The following is a 23,070-nucleotide window of genomic DNA, read 5'->3' as shown; positions in this document are numbered from 1 at the left end:
ATAGTAAAAGGCAATTTTGGGAGGGTGTGGCCTATGTGGGCGGGGTGCCCCAGGGTTGGTAATGGGGCCATGCATAGTTGAGATTGACCGTATTGTCATAAGAGAGGTTCAGTATCAATTTGAAGTGAATCAGTGTATTAATGAAGAAATTATAGTAAAAGGCAATTTTGGGCGGGTGTGGTCTATGTGGGCGTGGCGCCCCAGGGTTGGCAACGGGGCCATGCATAGTTGAGTTTGACCGTTTTGTCATAAGAGAGGTTCAGTATCAATTTGAAGTGAATCAGTGTAGAAATGAAGAAGTTAATGTAAAATAACCTAAATTTTTTTTATAGTAAATGGATTTTTTTGGTGGGTGTGGCCTATGTGGGCGGGCGCCCCAGGGTTGGGATTGGGGCCATGCATAGTTGAGATTGACCCTAATGTCATAACAAAAGTTCAGTATCAATTTGAAGTGAATCCGTGTAGAAATGAAAAAATTATAGTAAATGGAAATTTTTGGTGGGTGTGGCCTATGTGGGCGGGGCGCCCCAGGGTTGGGAATGGGGCCATGCATGGTTGAGATTGACCGTATTGTCATAGGTGAGGTCCAGTATCAATTTGAAGTGAATCGGTGTAGAAATAAAGAAGTAAATGTAAAATAACCTAAAAAAATGAGTGATAATTTCTGACGCGGCCCCACCCCAACCCCTATAACTTTTGACCCAGGGGTCAGATCAAAATTCCAAATAGTGCACCGTCGCACATATGCTCATAGCTACCATGTGTGTAAATTTCAAGGTTCTAGTGCTTTTAGTGTAGGAGGAGATAGTGGCCAGGACGGACGGACGGACAGACGGACGGACAGACGGACGGACGGACGGACGGACGGCGGAGATCACCACAATATCCCCACCTTTTTTTCAAAAAGCGTGGGGATAATGAACATTTTTACACAAAACATTTGAATTATTAAGGGCTATGACGTTTACATTTTATTGCAGTAACACATTTTTAGTGTTAATGAACACTCCAGCGATTTATGTAGGGTATAAGACATACAATATTAAATAAAAAAAACCAGTGCACACATTAATGCAACATCAACATTACTGTTTATGTCTATAAACAAGCGACAAACCAATACCAAAACAAAAATATATAATTAATACGACATTGAATATTTCTATAACAAATAATGTCGGTGAAAGGAAAGATATCAAAGGGAAAGGTTTATACATGATATAGTCATACAAACTACAATGAAACAATTCCGACGTCATCCAGTTACGGCACGGATTTGCAGGCAAACGACGTCAACCTCGTCGTATTCGTCCAGGTCTGCTCAAACACTTTTACTTTGCATTTCCATGCCTGTATTGTAAACACATAAATATATACAGTGTATAAACCCGATGAAGACTTGTCTTCCTTCATGAAAATGCGATAATATGAAAGAGAGGTCCAAAATAACATTTATCTAAAATACGGTAACGAATAACAAATGACGTCGAATATCGATAGTGCATTTAAGGCTATTATGTTTTTTATGGGTTTTTTCTGTTTGAATAGCCTGGTAGCAATGCGTTAATTAACTATTTAAATATTCAGTTACCTTGGAAACTATGATATCCATGCGATGGTTCATACCTGCAACAACCTGTAATTGCATAGGAGATTTATAAAACCCATGAATAGCATGAATAACAACCTGTACTTGCATTTTTGTATACAGCACCGTGTTACAAAAACGTGTTCACCAATCTTTTTACGGCAAACGAAAGAAAAGGGAAGTGGAATTCATTGTTTAAGTCGTTTCACATTACCGTCTAAATTCATTATCATATTGCTCTAAATAAATATATGTAGGTTATGTCCATGGACTTCAATACCATATATACACTAATCCGTTAACATTCTTGGAACATACTTGTGGATTAAAACTAACTTGTTTTTCAGCTTTTTCTACAGCATCTACGACGTAATTGGGGCAAATCTGTCCAGCGGCGAATTGCGCTAGTTGTTGAACGGCTTCATCATTTTGGTCAACGGAGGTCCATCCACCGACTCGTTGGTTTTGTTTTGGTTTACCTTGACCTTTACCTCTTCTCACATCAGACGCTTGACGTGCTGCAAATGCAGCGCTGACTAGAACTACGAGCAAAAGAAGAGTCTTCTGTGAAGCCATTGTAAATCTCCTTTCCTTCACTTCCTTTGATAAACAGAATCTACGTAAAATTAAAACAAACAATAGTCTTACAGTGTGTAATTTAAGCTGAATTTCACTAAAGTATGCAATGATTTCAAACAAAATAATGTTAATCTGTTAAAATTTTACCTCACCGATAGTATCCTGCTTACTTTTGATAAAGTGTTTACCACTTGGGCGTTTATATAGCTGCCCTTTCAGAGAGATTAGTGGGCTTTACCTAGCTCTACTTGATTTTCATGTACAGTTAGTTATTCGTAAAGATATTTAAAGGCACGCGCGTAAATTGTATTTCCAACTGAATTATTTAATTCACTCTTACGTGCATTTAAGGACGATAGTTTTTTTGTAAAAATGTCATCCAATAGATCGTTAAGCTGTAAATACAATTTCTTTAAAGTAAAGTTGATGTGTAAGTGATTTTATTTCACGAAACGCATGATGCTGCATTAATCAAGTTAAGTGTTATTATGTTCATGTTAATTGTCTCACCAGCAGCACAACGACTTACGAGTAACGTATATTGAAAGTTGAATCGAAAATTAAAAATAATTCCTTAAATTAGTAAATCAACGTGATATTTTTTCCCCTGAAAAACATAAATCAAAACACATTTGAATTGATCATTTTGATAACATTTGTTTCATTTAAACAACAATGTTTGTGTTAGGTGTGCATATTTGTTTAATCTTTTAATTAATATGCGTTACAAACGTTTATCATCGCAATGGGTTTTCTGATTACCCCAATATGTTTTTATTGCTTGCATATGGTCGTATTATCTCCTACTTCTGCTAGAAAAGAGTATAAGCCTTAAACTTATATTGCACGTTTTTCTGTGTGTGGACATGTTCGTTTAAAACAAAGCGATGCAATTTACATGCCGCATTTGCGTTGTCAGCAAAGAGAGAGAGATCTCCCTTCAGAGCTTTTCAAATTTGTTTACTTTTGTTTACAAATTTGCATTCATTTGCATCAACTATTCGGATGAAAGCAACGCAAATCCGGATTGCGCCAGATTTGAAAATTAAACATGAGAAAATCAAAACGGTTTTTCCAAAAATTAAAACAGTTGCATTTCTCTTTGAAAAGGAGCTTTGCTTTTCATGCATACATGTGAATCAATTAAAACTAATATATTAACTTTATGCAAAAACGGTTTTGATAAGTGTAAGGACTTGGATTGTCAGTGTTTCTTGTGCCATCGTTATGGACGTTTCCTACTCCCTAGCTCAAATTTAGTGACGGGTCGGGAAGTCAGTTACAGCATGAACTGTTTTATTACACACAGTATATGAGCACGGAGAATACGGTTATGTTGTAACATACTTCCCGCACGTAACTTGTAGTAATCGACAGTATGCTTTGCAGGTCACATAAAATAATAATACATGTTTGTGAATTAATTTAACATTATCATCCTTACAAACATCACTAAAAGAGTTCGTAACTATGCTCAGTTATTTAATATGAGACGATATAATGTATTCAACTGTTTAGTGTTGTTCTTAGTTGTTATTCGCTTGAATTCCTTTAAAAGGGAATGTCCCCCATCTTGGTTGGAGGCTAATATCATAAAATTCATTATATGTCGTCAAACTCACAGTGGAATTGTGTTTGAACTTTTAAAAACAAATGGAAAAGGTTCGTTTGAATGCTTTAAAACATTTATTCTCGGTATAAATAATATTGTCAGGCATTGCTTTTTAAAATGAGGGTACTCAGTGTTCGACATATGGGGGTATGCAAGTTGTACTTTGACATACATGATGAAGTAATGGTCTTCACGTAACAGCTGTATTTTCAAACTGTAGTGGTTATTTAAATATCAATAAATTCGTGTGTATAACAATGATTTTTTAACATGGCCACTCTTCTTGTAGTAATTTCAAGTTTCAGGCTGAATTATGCATATAAAAAACTACGTAACTATAATAGATAGTTATCATCAAGTATGCCTTAACATGCATTATATAAGGTGACTGATAGAAAATTTACAGCACACTATCAAAGCTGACTTTCTTCAAACAGCTTGTGTTACATAAGCTGTCTTTTGATGGGCCGCCCATGTGTACTGAATCAGGTTTTGCAGACTTCCGTCTGAATACCAAATTTACTTTACATGAAATATTAAAACTAGAAATTGTTCATTCTATAAACAACGTTTAGTTGGACATTTTGTTATTGTGTATTTAAACAGCACATTTCATAATTTAACATCAAGACTGGATGAGGATATTGTGTTCTCAAATGGTTCAATACAGAGTCATGTATGCACACTTACACAACTTGTTAATAACTAGGACTGTTCTTCTTAACAATGAAGATTTTAGGCTGGCTAGTCGATTTACAATCAGAAATGTTCAACTGACACTAAGTGATTTCTGAGAGACACAATCAACTAAACAATACTCCATTGTGACTATTTTCTTGAGTATTTGGTGTATGAAAACCCATCAATGTTTAAATAGTTTTTTCCTATAAGATTCCGTTTGAACACTTATTATACCATTTCAAACAAGCTCCACAATTTGTTATGCAAAGTTTTTGTAATTAACTGACAGTTGTATTTTAATCACAATATATGGAAATACATCAATTTGCTAATTTATCTTATAGACCATATATGGCAGTATTGTACTTGCATATTTCTGCATATACATGTTTTATTTGTTTCAATCATTGTCAATCCTAAATATAAGCAATGATTTCCTTTTGCCTTTAAAATGCCTTTGCCAAATATTTTGGTTCCAATTGTAGTATTAAGTGGATTTTAAAAAGTTTACAATTCAACTTAAATATACAGTATCATAATAAACTTTTCCATAATTAATTATCATCCTACAACTACCCGCGACCTATGTTCTGTGTAGATTATGAAATTTAGAGTTTGTTTGCGATAAATCTTGTGGTTAAACTGCAATAAATCATGGAATTATTCTGCACTAATCAAAACCTATAAATATTGCCAGGATTTTTCGTTCTTTTAGAGCGGCCGTCATCAGCCATGTAACAAAGTTGACGAAAGCATTTCACAATTCTAATATGTCCACAATAGTTCTCCAAAGTAGCCGTTATAAACTGTTTGAAATAGACTGTTTGGGCACAACACTGTCAAAAACAGACATCTTACATTTGAAAAGTAAAATTTGTATTGCTGTAATGTTCTGATTTTTCTTATTCTGTTTCCGACTAATGTAGTGGGCTATGCTTGTTTTAACAGATTACAATCCTTAATAAACAACACCATTGAATAAGTATTAAAGAAATTTGTATAGATTATATATTTTAAAATATAAGCATGTATGAAGTCACCTTAAAGAAATCAAAGTGAGATCTAAATATTCACTTGTAAAACGGACATGGGTTGAATTATAAGGAAGATTATGGGACGGAAGTGAAAACACATGAGTAATGTAGTAAAGACAAAGAGCGAGACAAGTGCAAAAATCTTAATTCAAACTTTTATCGTAATCCGTTTATAACTGTAAATATAGTTTAAAGGTTGATTAATTGCTTTTCAAATTTGATTTAAAATATTACAATTCATATTCTAGCAATGCATTCAAATTTCAAGATTTGTATATATTTATGATTTGTAAGGAATCCTATGCAGATTTGACATGGCACAATTGTTATTGACAAAGGTTTTATATGGATCTTTTCACGTTTTGATAGATTGACAAAATTAAAAACAAAATGTTTCAGATTCAAAAATTGTCGTTGTAGTTATGATATTTGTGAGGAAACATTAATACTGAACATTTGCAATGCTTTAAAATATCAATTATATCGTTATGCATCTTTTGACGATTTTAAAACCTGAAAGTATTGCTTTGCAACGCAAAAAGAATGAATAATTTGAAGAGTTCTGTTGTTGTCTATATTTTTGCGACACTACAAGGATTGCTTATACAGCGTATAAAATATATAATTAATTGTATGAGCACGAATGGCCATGTGGTCTAAGCGTTAGACTTTTACACCAGGGGTCAGTGGTTCGAACCTAGTTGAGGGTTATTTTTTTCCTTCTTTCTTTGATTCTTGTTTTTACTAGAACTTTTTAGATTCAATGTTTACATTTATCAATATAATGTCAATGTAATGACAAACTAAAACATACACAAATCTGTGAAAAGGTACCTTTAAACTTGGAAAAATATATGGCTTACATTTCTAACAATAGAACTGTAATTCAATCTATAACGTTTGTGTCTTACCAAACAGCCAACAACACATAGACCCACATTGTAATATTTGTCAAAGGTATTCACTTGTATTTCGTTCATAAAGTTAAATTAATTTGAACGTATTTAGCATTAATATGCTTAAACAGTTTTGATAAGTGTTAGGACTTAGAATGTCAGAGTAACTTGCGCCGTCTTATAGGCGTTTCTTACTCCAAGCTAGAATGTATTTACGGGTTCGGGAAGTCAGTTACAGTGAGAACTGTTTATAACACACAGATAAAAGCAAATATGAGCACAGAGAATAAGGTTATGTTGTATTCGCACGCGTGACTTGCAGTAATCGTCTGTCGGCTGTGTAGGCCTCATAGAATAATACTATTTTGTATGAATTACTATGACATCATCATCCTAACAAATATCGCTAGGAGAGTTCGTAACTATGTTCAATTATTATATATAAGTCGATTGAATGTTTTTTTGAAAGTTGTTGTAAGTTTGAATTTCTTTGAACGGGAATTTTTGCGAAATAGAAGGTTTTTGCACTTCCGACATCGAGTTTTGTAGGAGTTATCGCCCATGCTAAATAGCCTTATGACACAGTATAGTTATTTTGATAAAATATAATGTAAAATAACACAATTATGATTATTTTTGACATTTTTCATTTTACAGTTAAATAATATAATTATTACTATTAAAGTGAAATGTGTGTATTCCTATAATTTCATAATACAAAATATACTTAAAAATAAAACAAACCAAGTTTTGATACCGTTACTTTGATGAGCACGATAACTCATACAAAACATTTACGATCATATGTGTATGATTGTACATGTCAATGTATCTTCACTACATGACTTTTAATTAATTTATTAACCATTTAGAAGGGAATTTGTGTACAAACATAGATGCTTCCGAACAGTATAAGCTTACACACATTTTGAAGACGTATTTAGAGATTTAAGTCGCTATATAATGAGTATATTGCGTTAAATATTAAGGACGTATACTGCAGTTTTAATGAAAATGTTGCTATACCTAGAATGTGATAATTTTTGGTATTTAGCTCGTACCATTTTTGTGGATAGAAAAATAAAATAAAAATAATGGGACATCGGTGTTTTTTAATTCGCACTTTAACAACACGCCTATTTCAGCATAAGAACAATTCACCAATAAGGAAATAACATAGACATTTGAGTAAATTAATGAGAAAAGTGTTGAAAACCTCGTTTGCTCTCAAAATATATAAAACTTATTTGATTTAATTTGACTGCATTTAATTTTTAAACATGAATCGACTGATTTCATATATATGAAAATAAATACAATGCGTCAAAGTCATTTTTATTTTTTACATGCCTTCCTGTTCCTAGATTTGTTCCAAATTAACCAAAATGTTTAATGAGTGATAACTTAATATAAATATAAAAAGAATACAATAGGTCATCGGCGTCGTTTGTTCACAAATGCAGTTTAACTGCATGTATTAAAATAAAATTTAAAAGCACAGCGGAAACCATGTACATGTTGCAGGTAAAACACATACAAGTACAAGTAAATGTATTCCTGTATGCCAATGAAAAAGTAGATTTTAATGTAAATGACAATACGAGTTACTTGTAACAAGATCAGTAAAAGTAGAAAAATACAGCATCAGACTTCAAAGAGAAGTATATCGACGGTGTTAATTGTAATTCTTGACATGACTTGACCAAAGTTTTTATGTATGCCAATGTAAAAGTAGATTTTAATTTAAGTGAAAACATAAATTATCTGTAGCCAAATCAAACACATATAAGTTTATACTGAACCAAACACAAAACAAGATAATTGAATACATTTACAGGGGCATACCGCAACTATTTTTTGAAATTCTTGACATGACTTTACCAATTTATTGTTGTATGCAAATGAAGATTTGAATATCAAGAAAATACAAATTATTAATGATGTGTATCGAGATTATTAGATTAGGTAAATTAAGAATTCAATTAAAAACAATACGTATACAATACACTTAAATGGGCATATCAACGGTATTAATTGTGATTCTTGATATTACTTCACCAATTCACGGCATATCATTTGTATGAAATAATGTATATTAACTACATACCATATTATTGGAATTGCTAGGAAAAAAATATATATGAAAATCTATTTTATCTTCACAGTTCGTGTAAGATTAAAATCTAATCCAACACAAGTATTGCGTTTTTAGGAAAACGTTTGCATACTACAAAAAAGTTTGCATGTGAATAGAGATACTACAGAAGGCAATTTTGGCGTATATATAAAGCAATCATTCACTACCTACATGCACTTCGTTCACTATAATAAGTTTTTTTTAATTATAATAATCTATTAGTTGTTGATACGTCCTTGTAATGTAATAATATTGAAATCGGTATTTTGCTTTTAAATCTACACTGACTCAGATATTTAAAATTATAGAATCCATTTTAAGAACGTACGCGAGGTTTTAAGTATTTTTATTCCATATAGCAAAATGTTTGATAGATCCATCTTTTGCTGACATTAAAATAAAATAAACATCGAAGATGGTGGGTGTTCTTGTTTTATTTAGCTTGAATTTAACGACTATTCCAACGTTTGTGTTCACCTCGCAAATATGCCTTAAAGAACAAAACTGAGCACACAATTGAAAAAACTGTTGAAAATAATGTAACTCTCTGCGTCCATTTATAATTATGATAACAATTTTATTTAATATCATAAACCATTAAATGGATATCAACAAAGTTAATTGGAAAAATAAAAACAATATATAATTTCTTACTTTCAACTTTTAATACCTTTAATATAGATTTCATTCCAGTTTACCCGAATGGCTCGTGGGTTATCAAAAAGAAATAGAAGAAAACAGATAACAAGCAAATTCGTTGAATTGATATCCCCGAATTATTTTGTTTGCGACAGGCGGGCGGACGAACTGACGTATGGACTGACAAGGCCAATTCTATATCCCTCCGCCTTTAGAGGGGGTTATTTACTAAGTCACCAGGGTCTTTTGTTAACAATTACTATTCAAAATACAACTCGCAGTTAAACAATAAATGCTAAGTTCCAACAAATCACGACTGAAAATGCACTAAATAAATACATATCCTATCCTGTGTGGCCAATATAATGCGGGTCATTGTTCTGTAAAATGTTAGAAGAATACATATTATTGAGAATCCATTATATACTTTTATTTTAAAGGCTGTTGTTTTCCCATCCCAGAATACGCGCCTTATCAAACTCCCCTATGTTACGCGTGATCCCATGTCTTGTCTTAAGTATTTCAGTGTCACAAAAATAAAAATAAAGGATTTCACTCGATTTAGGTAGAACGATATAGAACGCATTTCATTCGTGTAATTTGACGTTTTGTGTGTATTATACATGGGTTGCAAGCGCGGTACCGGCCTACGTTCAAATCCTTTGCTTAACGATCGACCAGCCTGTAATTGCCTTAGTGTACCGCAATGTGTTTTTAATCAATTGCTTACCAACAATAAACACAATGTTAGTTTTGTTCGAATCATATTGGTCAGAGAGAAATAAATTAAGCGAAAAAAATATGCAAGTATTTTATACACGTGCGGCAAGATGCACAAACAACCGCATATTTCAGAAGTATCAGAGCGTCGTTGATGAATAATTTTAATTCATCATATATTTTATGTAGTGACTGCTCTCAAACAACACTACATAAAAGTTGATATTTTAAGCCGTTGTTTGAAAAATTAAAATTGTCCGCTTTATTTTAAAGCATAATAGCGGTTATCGTTAATCGATAACCGATCGTTATTGGAGTGCGGTCTGTCCTGTTGTGTTCTGCTCTGTAAAATAGTAGGGATAATTTGATCGGGGTGTCGTTAGGTTTTCACCGCCTTATGTAAGATAGTAGGAATAATTTGATCGGGATTACGTTAGGTTTACTTGCTACTTCCTATTTACGGAACAGGCGACAATTGAAAGGTTCGAAAAAAATGTTGTTTAACAAGTTTGGCAACAAAAATTTAAGCCCACCCACCACTAACCCAACATTTATGTGTTATCATGTTTAATTGCAGGTGTTGCTTTGGTGCACATATATAATACAGGGCATAACAACAAAAGGCATGAGTGCATCTTTAGAGATAGAAATAACATTCGACCACGCATTGATTTAGAGGACGTTAACTTCGAAAGAAAGCTGAGCAAATGTTTATCGATAAAAGTGTGTGTCCTAGTATGTAATGAATTGAAATCTAGAGGCATTTGGTGATGGTACATACAACAGAAAATTATAAACAACATTGGAATCGCATTTTTGTCAATCATTAGGAAATTTACATTGACAACAAAATGTTATTATTTGACGGCAAAACATGTGCAATACTTGGATGTCTATGCACACGTTCATTTAAACTGCTGCACAATTCTTGTGGTGAAGCCGGTGTCTGTCAAATATTGAAGTACGCATCAACATGACAATTGTCAACAAGAGCAACAATGTGCAAGGTATGTGATTTACAATGTACAACTCATGAGTCATGTTAATCCTAAACAATATAAGCAATGATATAAAAATACTTACAATGCCTAACAATGGTTTTGTCAAATATATATGGTGGTAAATCCTTTACTCCACAATATGATTGCAGATGTTGCAATGTTACAATGGAAACGTTACACGCGACCATTTAACAAAATTTTACAACAGGAACACGCAACAGCTGCCTGAATAACGAAATAATTGACTAGGTTTTCATTATCTATCTTATACAAGTTCCATTTACTTAAAGTAATATTTAATGCTTTACTAGTAACCAACTAGCATGTGCCATTAACGATTTACCTTTTGACCCATTTAAATTAAGACCATTCACATTATGCCCACAAAATAGTCATGTGTTCATGAAAATGTGTGATCTATCTATCAATGCAGGAGTACATCGACTGCATATGTAACTCAAAGAAAACTAGTCTAGTTTTGATTTGTATCTCATTATCGACAAATAACTTTAAACACAATGCCACTTATAATAATGATTTACGTATACGTTAATTTTATTATCAGCAGATTATCATTAGATTTAATCATCATTATCACCATCCTCATCATCGTCATCATCAACATCATCGTCGTTATCATCGGCACCTACACCGGCGTCATCAACAGTAATTATTAGTGAATGGTAATCGAATGTTTACAACACGAGTGTGTACAATCGAGTAGTTTCCCTTCATGTGCACATGTTTACGTAATGCATATGTCTAGTTTGAAGCTGACCTGATCACAACGTGCTTTTGGTGAGCTATAGAGATACCGTGATGTTCGTTATCTTTTCTTGCACCCTTCAGTGCGTCTGTCGTTTTTTTTGTCAACTATTTGCTCAAGCACAAGCAATCTCTACTCCTAAACCGCTTAGCAGATGATCACATAAATTAACAGGAATTATCATCGGGTTCAAATCTGTTCGGTCCTCATAGTTAGGTCATTATAGCACACAGATGGAAACACTTACTGAAAATCGAAAAGAATTCGGAACATAAAAATCTGTTTCTATTTTTGCTAATTAAATGTGAAGAGGTTTGGATTGTTCTACCGATTTTGTTAAAAATTACGCTCTTGTGTTATACACTAGGCCCCGCATGGGGGTAATTTGTTTTACTCAAATGTGTAAAGTGAAATCATAAACTTAAGCTCTTAACCTGCGTGGCTCAGAGTTTTAATATTTGGTATGTAACATCAGTTGTGATCAAATACAAAGTTAGTTCCAATCACCACGTCCGGGTTAATAAAGGTATACATTTAAAAAGAAATATCCTTTGAAATTGCAATACCATGAGGTTTGAAATGTTTTATTTAACATTTAATTGTAATCATCTACCAAGTTTGTTCAAATCATGCCCCTGTGGACGATACGGGCTACGTCACAAGAGTGATTTATTATATCGACAAATATATGGAAAATATAATCGTCTTATCAAACAAGTCAACTCAAAAACTGTCATACTTGGTATGTAGCATCATCTTATGGAGGTAGTTGGTTTTTAATTATGACCATTGGGTCAAGGCTGTGGTAAGATTTCAATATTGACTGAAAACAAATAGCTTTCCAATCTTCTCTGCAACAACAAACCCCATAGATTTGTACATATCAACAGGTTTAGGTCATTTACAGCGTTTGTCAAAATTGACCACGTCTTCGTTTCATTGTGTAAACAAAATTATTTATTTTCTACTCTAAAATGTCCATACATGCAAAACAATTATTAAACATCTATTGGTGGTCCTTTACTAAAGTTATTAAAACTATGCATCTGGAATTGATATTGGAAACACAATATGGTGAATGTGGTTTAATATGTTTAAACAAACTTTCATAGCAAGATATTTTCAAATACTTCCCCTTGTTGTCAACAGATGCTTCTATCGAGTATGTTATCACTGAGCTAGTCCAAACATATTATTGTAGGGTAATCAGGTAAATACAGAAGCAATAAGTACTCGTGGGTTAATGTATTTAAGGCGGAGTTTAAATGCTGTAGCCGAGCTTTCGGGTCAAAATGATGGAAAGCGGTTTCTGAAATATGCAATTTATGTCTAGCCTTATAGCTTAAAGTGATATTATGGGCATTTTTCACTGTTGAATTGAGCTGAAAAGAATTAACAGGTCAAAAGAGTAAGTTAAAATGTGGTTACTGACCAATTATCTGCAGCTCATCTTGCTACCAGTTGTTTATAAAAAATATATTTATTACTCGATATTTTATGTGACTGGTGAGTCCTGTAAGCCGAAATGATCCGTAAAACAAAATTGTGTCTTTGTGTCGTATGAACGAATCTGCACTTAAACTAAATTTAGTATCACATCGTACATGCATGATCAGTTGTCAAACGAAAGTACGGTTGATATTCAAATGCATTATTTTTATTTTTTCCGGGATAATGTTTTAGTATATTGATGCTGCATTAACAAATATAAGTGAATATGAAGTGAAAACATCAAAAATATACAACGGTTGCGATAAACACCTATAAACTGTTAAGATGCCCATAATATCACTTTAAACAATACCAATTTTCGTTCGTTTCACATTTACATGTGTTTAAATTACATAAAAATTGTTTTTCTAATAATAACTATATCCCGTCCAATGACGCGTGTATGCCGCATAATGTTTATGACTGAATTTTGTGTTTGTAGACTCATGTGCATAAAGCAAATTTGCATTTGGACACAGACGGGTCTAAAGTCAACCGCAACTGAATACACCGCATGACGGGAGTTATGGTGTATATGCTCTTGACACAGGGTCGGTGGGTAAAAAGAGACATTTGAATTAATAGTGGTTAATTGATGTATGTTTGGATATAGAAGAAATGCTCGATTTATCCAATAATCCGAACATAAATGCAAAAATCCAACACTACTGAAAAATATTTAAGTTAATGGAGGTTTTAGAAACATAGATTTGTTATGTGCCCATACGTTTTGACACATAACATTGAGACGTGAATGTAACTATCATTCTTGTGGACATAAAGGTAGTTACCATGTACCGTATAATTATTTTAAAAGCACATTTATGAAACCTAGTGTAAGCCGTTTCATATATTTTTATCGTACCTTAAAGTACAAAATTCTTATGCAATGGTATTTATGACTAATAATTGATCTTCGTGTCTTTTTATACATTTGCTGTGTACAACTTCACGCGTTCATTAATTTCTTTGATTTATAGGTTCACACGACGAAGGGAATCGCGGTGTGCAGTGACAGTTCTTTACATCAACTGTCGAGTGGTGTACGATCAATCTTGTTGTTTTTATTTAAAAAGATTAAAGACTTGAAACGAAATTCAGATAGTAAATGTTTTATGCATAACATTTGCTACTCGGTTAGGATTTTGTCGCATGTAATTTCAGTTTCAGATTTAGTGGCATCAGAAAAGAGGATTTAAATGGTGTAACCAAAACATTTGAAGACGTCCGTAATGATCTTCTAGCATTGTTTAACAGAGATGCAAATTTAGTCAAACACAGTCTTTTAAACACCTTAATTTGCTCAAGGTACGTAGCACGGTGTTTCTTTAATGTAATAGACCGAATTACATTGGGTAATATTAGCTAGAACAGTGTTTGTAAATCTTAACACGGTCCCACATGAGACCCATGTATAATTCTTTACATGGAACATAGCAGAAATGTAAACACAAGTGATTTCCAATTACAAATGCCGAATATAACTTCATAAAAAATAACTGTGATCCCATTAAAAAACATAGATTGTGCACAGAAACGTGATCGACACCGCATTGTTATACCCCCACCCCGGAGGTCTACCTCTGAAACGGTCTCTCAAAGACATTGCATTGACCGAACTAAACAGAAGCATTCGGAGCGGAGGTAGTCACTCTTATATTTAAAAAATTCTAGTAAGTGATGATTTTAACAATTCTTATAGGACATAAAACCCGTACAAAAAGATATACAACGCATAATATGATGACTGTTTTGTCACAAGACAACTGATAATATAGCATTAAAAGAATTACAAATGATAAAAAGTATAAAGCATATCAATGTATGCTTATTTATGGTTTAGTGATATTCCGGTCATGGTTCTGTTAAATCGATAGTATTTACCTGTTAATATCCCATTTTTATTTATGGCAATAGTTTCCGAATACAAAAAATACGAAATTTGCATACTTAAGAAAACAAAACAATAACAAAAAACTGATTAGCTTCATGATAGGTAACCGAGCGTTAAAATAAACGTAAGAACAAGATAGCTGTTTCCCTTTAGTTACACTGTTATCATTACGAAATGGTTTTATCGTTTAAAGGGACCTTTCCACAGATTTTGGCATGTATTGAAGTTTGTCGTTCTATGCGATATATTAAAAAAATGTAAACATTGGATCTACAAAGCTCCCTTAAAACACAAAAATAAAAGTAAAGAAAGAAAAAAAGTAAAACTCAACTGGGTTCGAAACACTGACCCCTGGAGTAAACGTCTAACACTCAGACCACTCGGCCATTCGGCCATTCCTGCTCCTACAATGAGTTATGTAGTTTATACTATCTGAGCAATCCTTGTAGTGTTAAAAAATATAACGACAACAAGAGAACTTTCCAAATTCTTCTATTGTTTCGCGTTGCAACGCTTTATATTTTCAGGTTTTTAAATCGTCAAATCATGCATATTATGGATATTTTAGGGCATGATAAATGTTCAGTATTACTGTTTTCTCACACCTATCTTAACGACAACAAACATTTGCGAATCTGAAACATGTTATTATTTTTTTTCAATTTCCCGAAACGTGAAAAGGCACCTTTACGTCTTTAAATTTAACTTGTTCATATACACTCAATTATTATTGATTTGATTGACACGTTCTCTAGGAGGCCACGACAGCAAGGAGGATGCCGAGGTAATGATGAAGTTGTTGCTAAGGAAACTGTAATTGGCGATTTTTGCCTGTTTATGGTACAAAAAGACCACATTTTGCTGTTTTATGTTTACTTTGTCGCATTTATTTTTCAATTTGTCCGCATGACTACTGATCTGTAATCAATAATTGACGTTTAAGGTTTTGTTTTCGCTTGTGATAAGAAATAGTTTGTTGTAAATAGGTTACATGGAAAATAATTGGCATCTATTTGGTTGCAAAAGTTGTTATGTTTGGTCACAAATGAATGTGTTTTTATATGAACTGGTCATTGTTATTTGTTTGCATCATAACAAATATGTATTGACACACATTGTTTATGACACATGTGCGACGAAGTTATAGTGATTTTCAAATATATTAAAGGTGGTTCTTGATTCCAGTATATAATCATTTTAAATTCATAGCGATTAAATACCTACTTCTTGACGAGTCAATCGGTCATTGCCATGGTGATAAACGACTGGCATTTATTAATGGTAACGTTACACTTAAACATTCACACACAATAAGAATGTGTTCTCATTTTTAAACATTTCGATGAATATGGCTTTATGGAAATTGTCGCACACAAAACAAAACTATGAAAATAACTGTTATACTATTAACATAGCATCGTGATATTAAGGCTGTGGTAACAATTATACTTTGACATAGTATGATACTGATAGAGTTCATTTATTATTTGAATTCCATGACTTTGGTGTAGATGCATGTATGCATCTGCGCTGTCGTGGTTACCATGTCAGATTCGTCGATCTTGAAGGCTATGGCACATGTCTGTTGCGGCCCGTCGCGTCGATTGCGTACAATGGGTTCTTCAAGAGGTCTCAACAAGAACCTAGACTTTCCTTTGTTTAAAAAAACTATCTCATTAAAAGCCTTGGTGCAATCACGTTTCAAATTCCCAACTTTTCGTTGGCCATCAAATACTGCCACTGCCATAGTATCGTAGGGGTTATTTGGCTCCAGTTCGACGTGATAAGTGCTCAGCAGTTCAAGCGCCCTTCGACCATAATGATGCATGCCCACAACTTCGACATTGCGTATGACGATCTTCTTCATACTTGTATACCTGAAGAGGACAAAAGTGTTATATGCACTCGGTTTAGTGATGTTTATTCCTGTTGATTGAACTTGACTACAGAAAGGCCAGACAATGCTTAATGTTAACCTTTAACGTCACGATGTTATGTGTACACTCATGTTATGGTTACGTGTTTTATTGTTCTGTATTCATTTGGTCTGCAGGTTTGTTTTGTTGTGTCTTCATTTGTTTTTCCTTTTTTCTTTTCTTTCAGCTTTTCGGCCTTGAGTTTTTCTCTCTGTTGCTTTTTGTCTTCCATTTCTTCCTTTTAACGTCGTTTTTCAATTTCGTTTTGAAGTCGCCTTTCTTCTCGTTCTCGTTTGCGCTTCTCCTTTTGTTCACTTAGATGCTGTTTTTGTTTTTCCTTTTCTTCTAACTCTTCCTGTACTTCTCTGCTTGTTAACACCCTAGCTTTTCCAATCCCACGCTTGTTGACCGATCTTTTTGTCGGCGTTGGAACCACGAGAACGTTGACTAGGTCCTCTGGAATGAGGCCCGCCCTTACCAAAGGGTGGTCCACAACGGTGCATGTAGGTTCAGTCGGCTTTCTCTGTGTTTTAACGGCTGTAGTTGCAACAGCTAGGACGTCATGTTGTTCTTCAGGATTACTTGCTGCTTGGGTTTCCACCTGGCCCTTAAGGTGACGCCATGTTTGAAACACAGTATCTTGTAAGTCGATGCTGCAGTTATAACATTGCTCAAACTTGCGTTTTTTTCGGGGTGTCAATGCACACTCCATCGCAGCAAGTGCAAGTTCTGGAAGGCAGTCGGTGGCACTGTTTTCTATCGGTTGCGTGTCGCTCAAAGACTGCTTAGAAACGCTTGCTTGTTGCAACGGCAGTATTCTATCATCACCAACGGTGAAGCTGACGTCAAAATGTGTGTCATCGATCTGCGACGATTCAATACTGGAGAATGAGCATTCCATCTGAACTGCAGTGTCAGGTTTAGTTACTTGTACCTCTTGGTCCGTGCTCGTCTCTGTTGTGGGGACCTCGAGATCAATTGAGTTTTAATCAGCATCAGTGCATGAGCGGAGCAGCAATGTTTTGTAAACAGCATTAGGGTTGAACGGAAATATTCCGCATTTTCGAAAGCCCTCTGTGATGCAATCCATTGAGAAACTTTTCTCAAAAATAACCTTAAAACAGCACTGACTTGTTTTTTTGAAATCCAAACGTCTGACTTGATCATTTTGGCTTGGCTGACCATCTTGGCTGTTTCGAATTTCATTTTTCGATACACTGCAACGTCCAAGGGTTGTGTAATGTGAGTTGTCTTGGAGGGCAAACACATGAGGATAACATCGTTTGCTATAGCTGATCGTATGAGCGGAACGCTAATGTGAGAGGAAGCTCCATCCTGAATCAGGAGTATTGGGCGCTGAGGTACTGCATGCGCCAAATATGTTTTCTCGAACCACTGTAAGTAGAGGGTCTGATCCATGAAACCGCTGTCAGAGCAGGCGTAGCTCGCATTCACTGGACCCAGGCGATGGTACGGCCCTCCTGGCAAGCTGTTGGTGAAGATAATCATTGGCGGCAACGCATGGCCAGCAGCGTTCACGCAGCAGTGTACGGATATATGTTTATTTGTTGCCACAGACAGTGAATGGGCATGCTTATTTCTTGTCGGAACAAAGACCTTTTGACCAGCCGATTTATTGAGGAAAAGCGCAGCTTCGTCGCAATTATATATACGATCAGGCTTGTCAGTCAATTCATTGCTCTCCAGTGTCCTTTTCAAAAGAGAAAAGTACTCTCGTAGGGCATTCACACTACCTAATGAGGCCCTCCCTCTGTCCAATGAATCAGGGCGACGCAATCCTAATCCAGGATGCCGGGACTTTAGTCGTTTCACCAACTTCGAGATGGACCTGAGTCTGAAAATACATCCCCTCTGCCACGTTCCTTCGCTATACACCAGGCGAACCCAATTAATTGCTGGATTGATAGCGATAACCCACGGTTAGCCATGTACCCAACATTGCTTACGAGTGCAGCTTCCTCGTCCGTTGTCAGTGCCGTGGCGACCCCCATATTTGCATACAGTGCAACTTTTCCACTTATCCTATCTGACAATGTCATTCTTGGCACTCCAATTTTTTTTGCAGCTGAAGAAACTGTCATGCCTTCTTTTACGGCATTATAGGCCGAAATCATATTTTGAGTAGACCATTTGCGTATTTGTGATGGACGATTTTCCATTTTCTGCAACAATGTTATAATTATGTAAATGTGTAATTTCTCCAGCTTTAGTACTGCATTTCAATATATATAGTTACACAAAACTAAAATCTAGACAGTTTTATGTTTAACTTTACTTTTAACTTCATGCTCAACTCAGTTGTTTTTTGTTTTTGTTTTTTTCAAAAAAAGTTTTCATCATATGCTTATTCCTTTAGTCGTCATAACGTATCAAAAGTCGTCAGTGACATATGTATCTTTTTGTTTGCTTCTTAATATACTTTAGCCTTATAAAAGGAAGGTTATTAGGTTATTCCTTGTATTTTAGTGCATTTGGGTTTCTTCAGACATGTTAAACAATGGCGACAATGACCCACGTGGCTTTCGCCTTAACACACCGTCGCAGCATTTTATTATTCGCCCGTGTACAACCCGCAGACAAAAAAGTGTGGTCTTGAAAATCCCAAGAATTTAATGATTCATAATCCTGGTCTCGTTGACAAATATTAAAACGCAAAAAAAGAAGATATTTACCTTTTCAATGAACGCGGGCTTCAAACTCTCGGGGGTATTCAAGGGAAAGAATTCGGTACTTAAAATAAATGACGACTTTAGGTGCATGACGGCTTTAGGTTATCGTACGTTACTTATTTCATTGTTTTTGTATCAATCAAAATCGTTAACAAAACATGTGCAACACTTTCATTGATCATTTAGAAAAAAAGATGTAGCCTGTTAACTTTCGCTGTCAATTGTCCAGGGTTCAAACCCTAGGCAAAGCAAGCTTGTTTTTGCTATACTTTGTCGTAGTATTGTATTTTGTTTGAATAATAAAATCATTACAGTTGTGTTTGCATATTTTTTTATGGAAATTTTCATGTGTTTTTTTGCAACTATTGTTGTTGCTGTTGTTGTCGTATATAGTCCGTTGAGTAATATAGATAAATATAATTTTACATGGAAAAGGTGTAATTGTGTTAGCAACGAAGAAAACACATTGTACTTACGGATTAATTGATAGATTTTAAGGGGGAAACACTAGGCACATTTCAATATATTAAAATATGTTTCAGCGGGGTAAAGCTGGTTTGGTCTAGATAAAAAATGATTCGCAACGTATTTGCATAGAAGTAAATTAAGTTGTGTAACAAATTTGATTGGGAATATACTAATTTTTAAATATTGAAAAGTACATTCTTAAATGACAAGAATTCCAACTTGCAGAGTTAAATAAATTTAATCGAAACTTAAACGTTGTATGTTTATAAAATGCATGCCTAAAGCGTATGCGATTTCATTTTCGCGGTTGATTTGGTCTGTGTTTAACACATTTTAGTGCATCAGTCGAAATGTTAATTAACACATTGCTATCATTCCTTCAGAACAAACCATATAACACAAATTTAAACTAAGAGGTACATATAGTTTATTGTTTCCAATACAATGTACATGTTATCACTAAATACATGTTAATCGTGAAAGTCTGGTTAGATACTACTCAGCAGATGCAGATGCCAAAAATATTGAATTATGAAAAAGAAAGGAATATAAGTTTTTTACTGACAAACGTAAAATATTATAATATATTCTTTCATAAAATGTGTGATGAGTAATATTTTTAATTGCTGGCATTCAACATTTACATTTTATTGCAGTAACAAATTATAAGTTTTAATGAACAATCCAGCGAATAATGTAAGAATATGAGACATAAGATATTACATAAAACAAACCAGTGCACAAATTAATGCAGCATCAACATTACTTTTTATGTCTATAAACAAGCGACAAACTAACGTGTTAAATAAACAAAAATATATAAACAATAGGACATTGAACATTTCTATAACAACTACTGCCGGTGAAAGGAAATATATCAAACGGGAAGGTTTGTACTTGATATATAGTCATACGATCTACAAGTAAAAAATTCCGACGTCATTCAGTTACAGCACCGATTCGCAGGCAAACGACGTCAACTTCAGCGTATTTGTCCAGAACTGCGCAAACACTACTACTTTGCATTTCCATGCCTGTATTATAAACAAATTAATATATATACAGTGTATAAAAACGCGATATAGACATGTCGTTCTTTATGAAAATGCGCTAATATGAAAGAGAGGTCCATAATAACATTTGTATAAAAAACCTTTACGAATAACAAATGACGTCGACTATCGAGTGTGCATTTAAGGCTACTATGTTTTTTATGTTGTTTTATTTTCTGTTTAAATAGCCTGGTAGCAATGCGTTAAAGTGATATTATGGGCATCTAACAGTTTATAGGTGTCTATCGCAACCGTTGTTTATTTTTGGTGTTTTCACTTCATATACACTTATATTTGTTAATGCAGCATCAACATACTAAAACAATATCCCGGAAAGAGAACTATAATGCTTTTGAATATCAACCGTACTTTCGTGATGACAACTGACGACAGAAATGATTCGATGTTCGATGTGACTCTTAATTTAGTTTTAGTGCAGATTCGTTCATACGACACAAAGATACTATTTTGTTTTACGATTCATTTCGGCTTAGAGGACTAGGTGAGTCATGTAAAATATCGAATATAATATATATTTTTTAATAAACAACTGGTAGCAAGATGAGTTGCAGATACTTGGTCAGTAATCACATTTTAACTAACTCTTTTGACCTGTTAATTCTTTTCAGCTCAATTTAACAGTGAAAAATGCCCATAATATCACTTTAATTGACTATTTAAATATACAGTTACCTTGGAAACTAGGATATCCATGCGGTAGTTCGTACCAGCAACAACCTGTAATTACATATGAGATTAATAAAACCCAAGAATAGCACGAATAACAACCATTACATGCATTTTTGTACACTACACCGTGTTTAAAAAAACGTGTTCACGAAACTTATTACGGCAAACAAAAGAAAAGGGAAGTGAAATTCATTTTTAGTCGTTTAACAATAGCGTCTAAATTCATTATCATATTGCTCTAAATAAATATATGTATGTCCATGGGCTTCAATAGCATGTATACACCAATCCGTTAACATTCTTAGAACATACTTGTGGATGACAACTCACTTGCATTTCAGCGTTTTCTACGACGTAATCGGAGCAAATCTGTTCAACGGCGAATTGCGCTAGTAGCTGAACGATTACATCAGATGGGTCAACCGGGGTATATTCACCGACGATACCGTCACCGACGTCGATTTGCGGTGGTAGTTGAATGGGTTCATCATTTTGGTCAACCGAGGTCCGTCCACCGACTCGTTTATGTTTACCTTGACCTGTACCTCTTCTCAAATCAGACGCTTGATGTGCTTCAAATGCAGCGCTGACTAAGACGACGAGCAAAAATAGTGTCTTCTGTGAAGCCATTATAAATTCCTTTTCTTCACTGTCCTGTAATAAACAGAATCCACGTAAATTTCAAAACAAACAGTAGTCTTAAAGTTTGTAATTTAAAATGAATATCATTTAAGTATGAATTAGTTTAACGAAATAATTTCAATCTGTTAAAATCTTACCTTACCGATAGTATCCTGCTTACTTTTGATAACGTGTTTACAACTTTGGCGTTTATATAGCAGCAATTTCAAAGAGATGTGTGGGCTTTACCTTCCTCTACCCGATTTTCATCTACAATTAATGATTCGTAAAGATAATTAAAGGCACTCGCGTAAATTGTATTCCCAACTGAATTATTTTTATTACTTGATAATATAACAATCATCACACTCTCACGTGCATAAAACGACGAAAATATTTTGTAAAAACTGAATTGTTATATTTTTTCATTTAATCCAATAGATCGTGAAGCTGTAAGTACATTTGCTTTGATGTAAACTGTATGTATTAGTGTCATAGTTTCACGAAACAAATGATACTGCATCAACAAAGTTAAGTGTTATTGTTTTCATGTAACATTGTATAACTAGCAGGGCAGCACAACCACTTACGAGTA

The 23,070-nt window shown here is 34.2% G+C and overlaps 1 protein-coding gene across 1 annotated transcript; it reads right to left on the bottom strand.

Moving 5' to 3' along the window:
* Positions 1-920: 920 nt before the first annotated feature.
* Positions 921-22,657, bottom strand: LOC127869280 (uncharacterized). The gene is made up of 4 exons (XM_052411716.1): positions 22,639-22,657; positions 1,925-2,188; positions 1,592-1,636; positions 921-1,350 (listed from the first exon to the last, which is right to left on the bottom strand). Exons 2-4 carry the CDS (start codon positions 2,162-2,164, stop codon positions 1,264-1,266), a joined length of 372 nt encoding a protein of 123 aa, XP_052267676.1. The 5' UTR covers positions 2,165-2,188; positions 22,639-22,657; the 3' UTR covers positions 921-1,263.
* Positions 22,658-23,070: the final 413 nt, after the last annotated feature.

Source organism: Dreissena polymorpha, chromosome 2, assembly GCF_020536995.1.
Source record: "Dreissena polymorpha isolate Duluth1 chromosome 2, UMN_Dpol_1.0, whole genome shotgun sequence".
Taxonomy (NCBI): domain Eukaryota; kingdom Metazoa; phylum Mollusca; class Bivalvia; order Myida; family Dreissenidae; genus Dreissena; species Dreissena polymorpha.
This window is presented reverse-complemented; position numbering and strand designations above follow the sequence as displayed.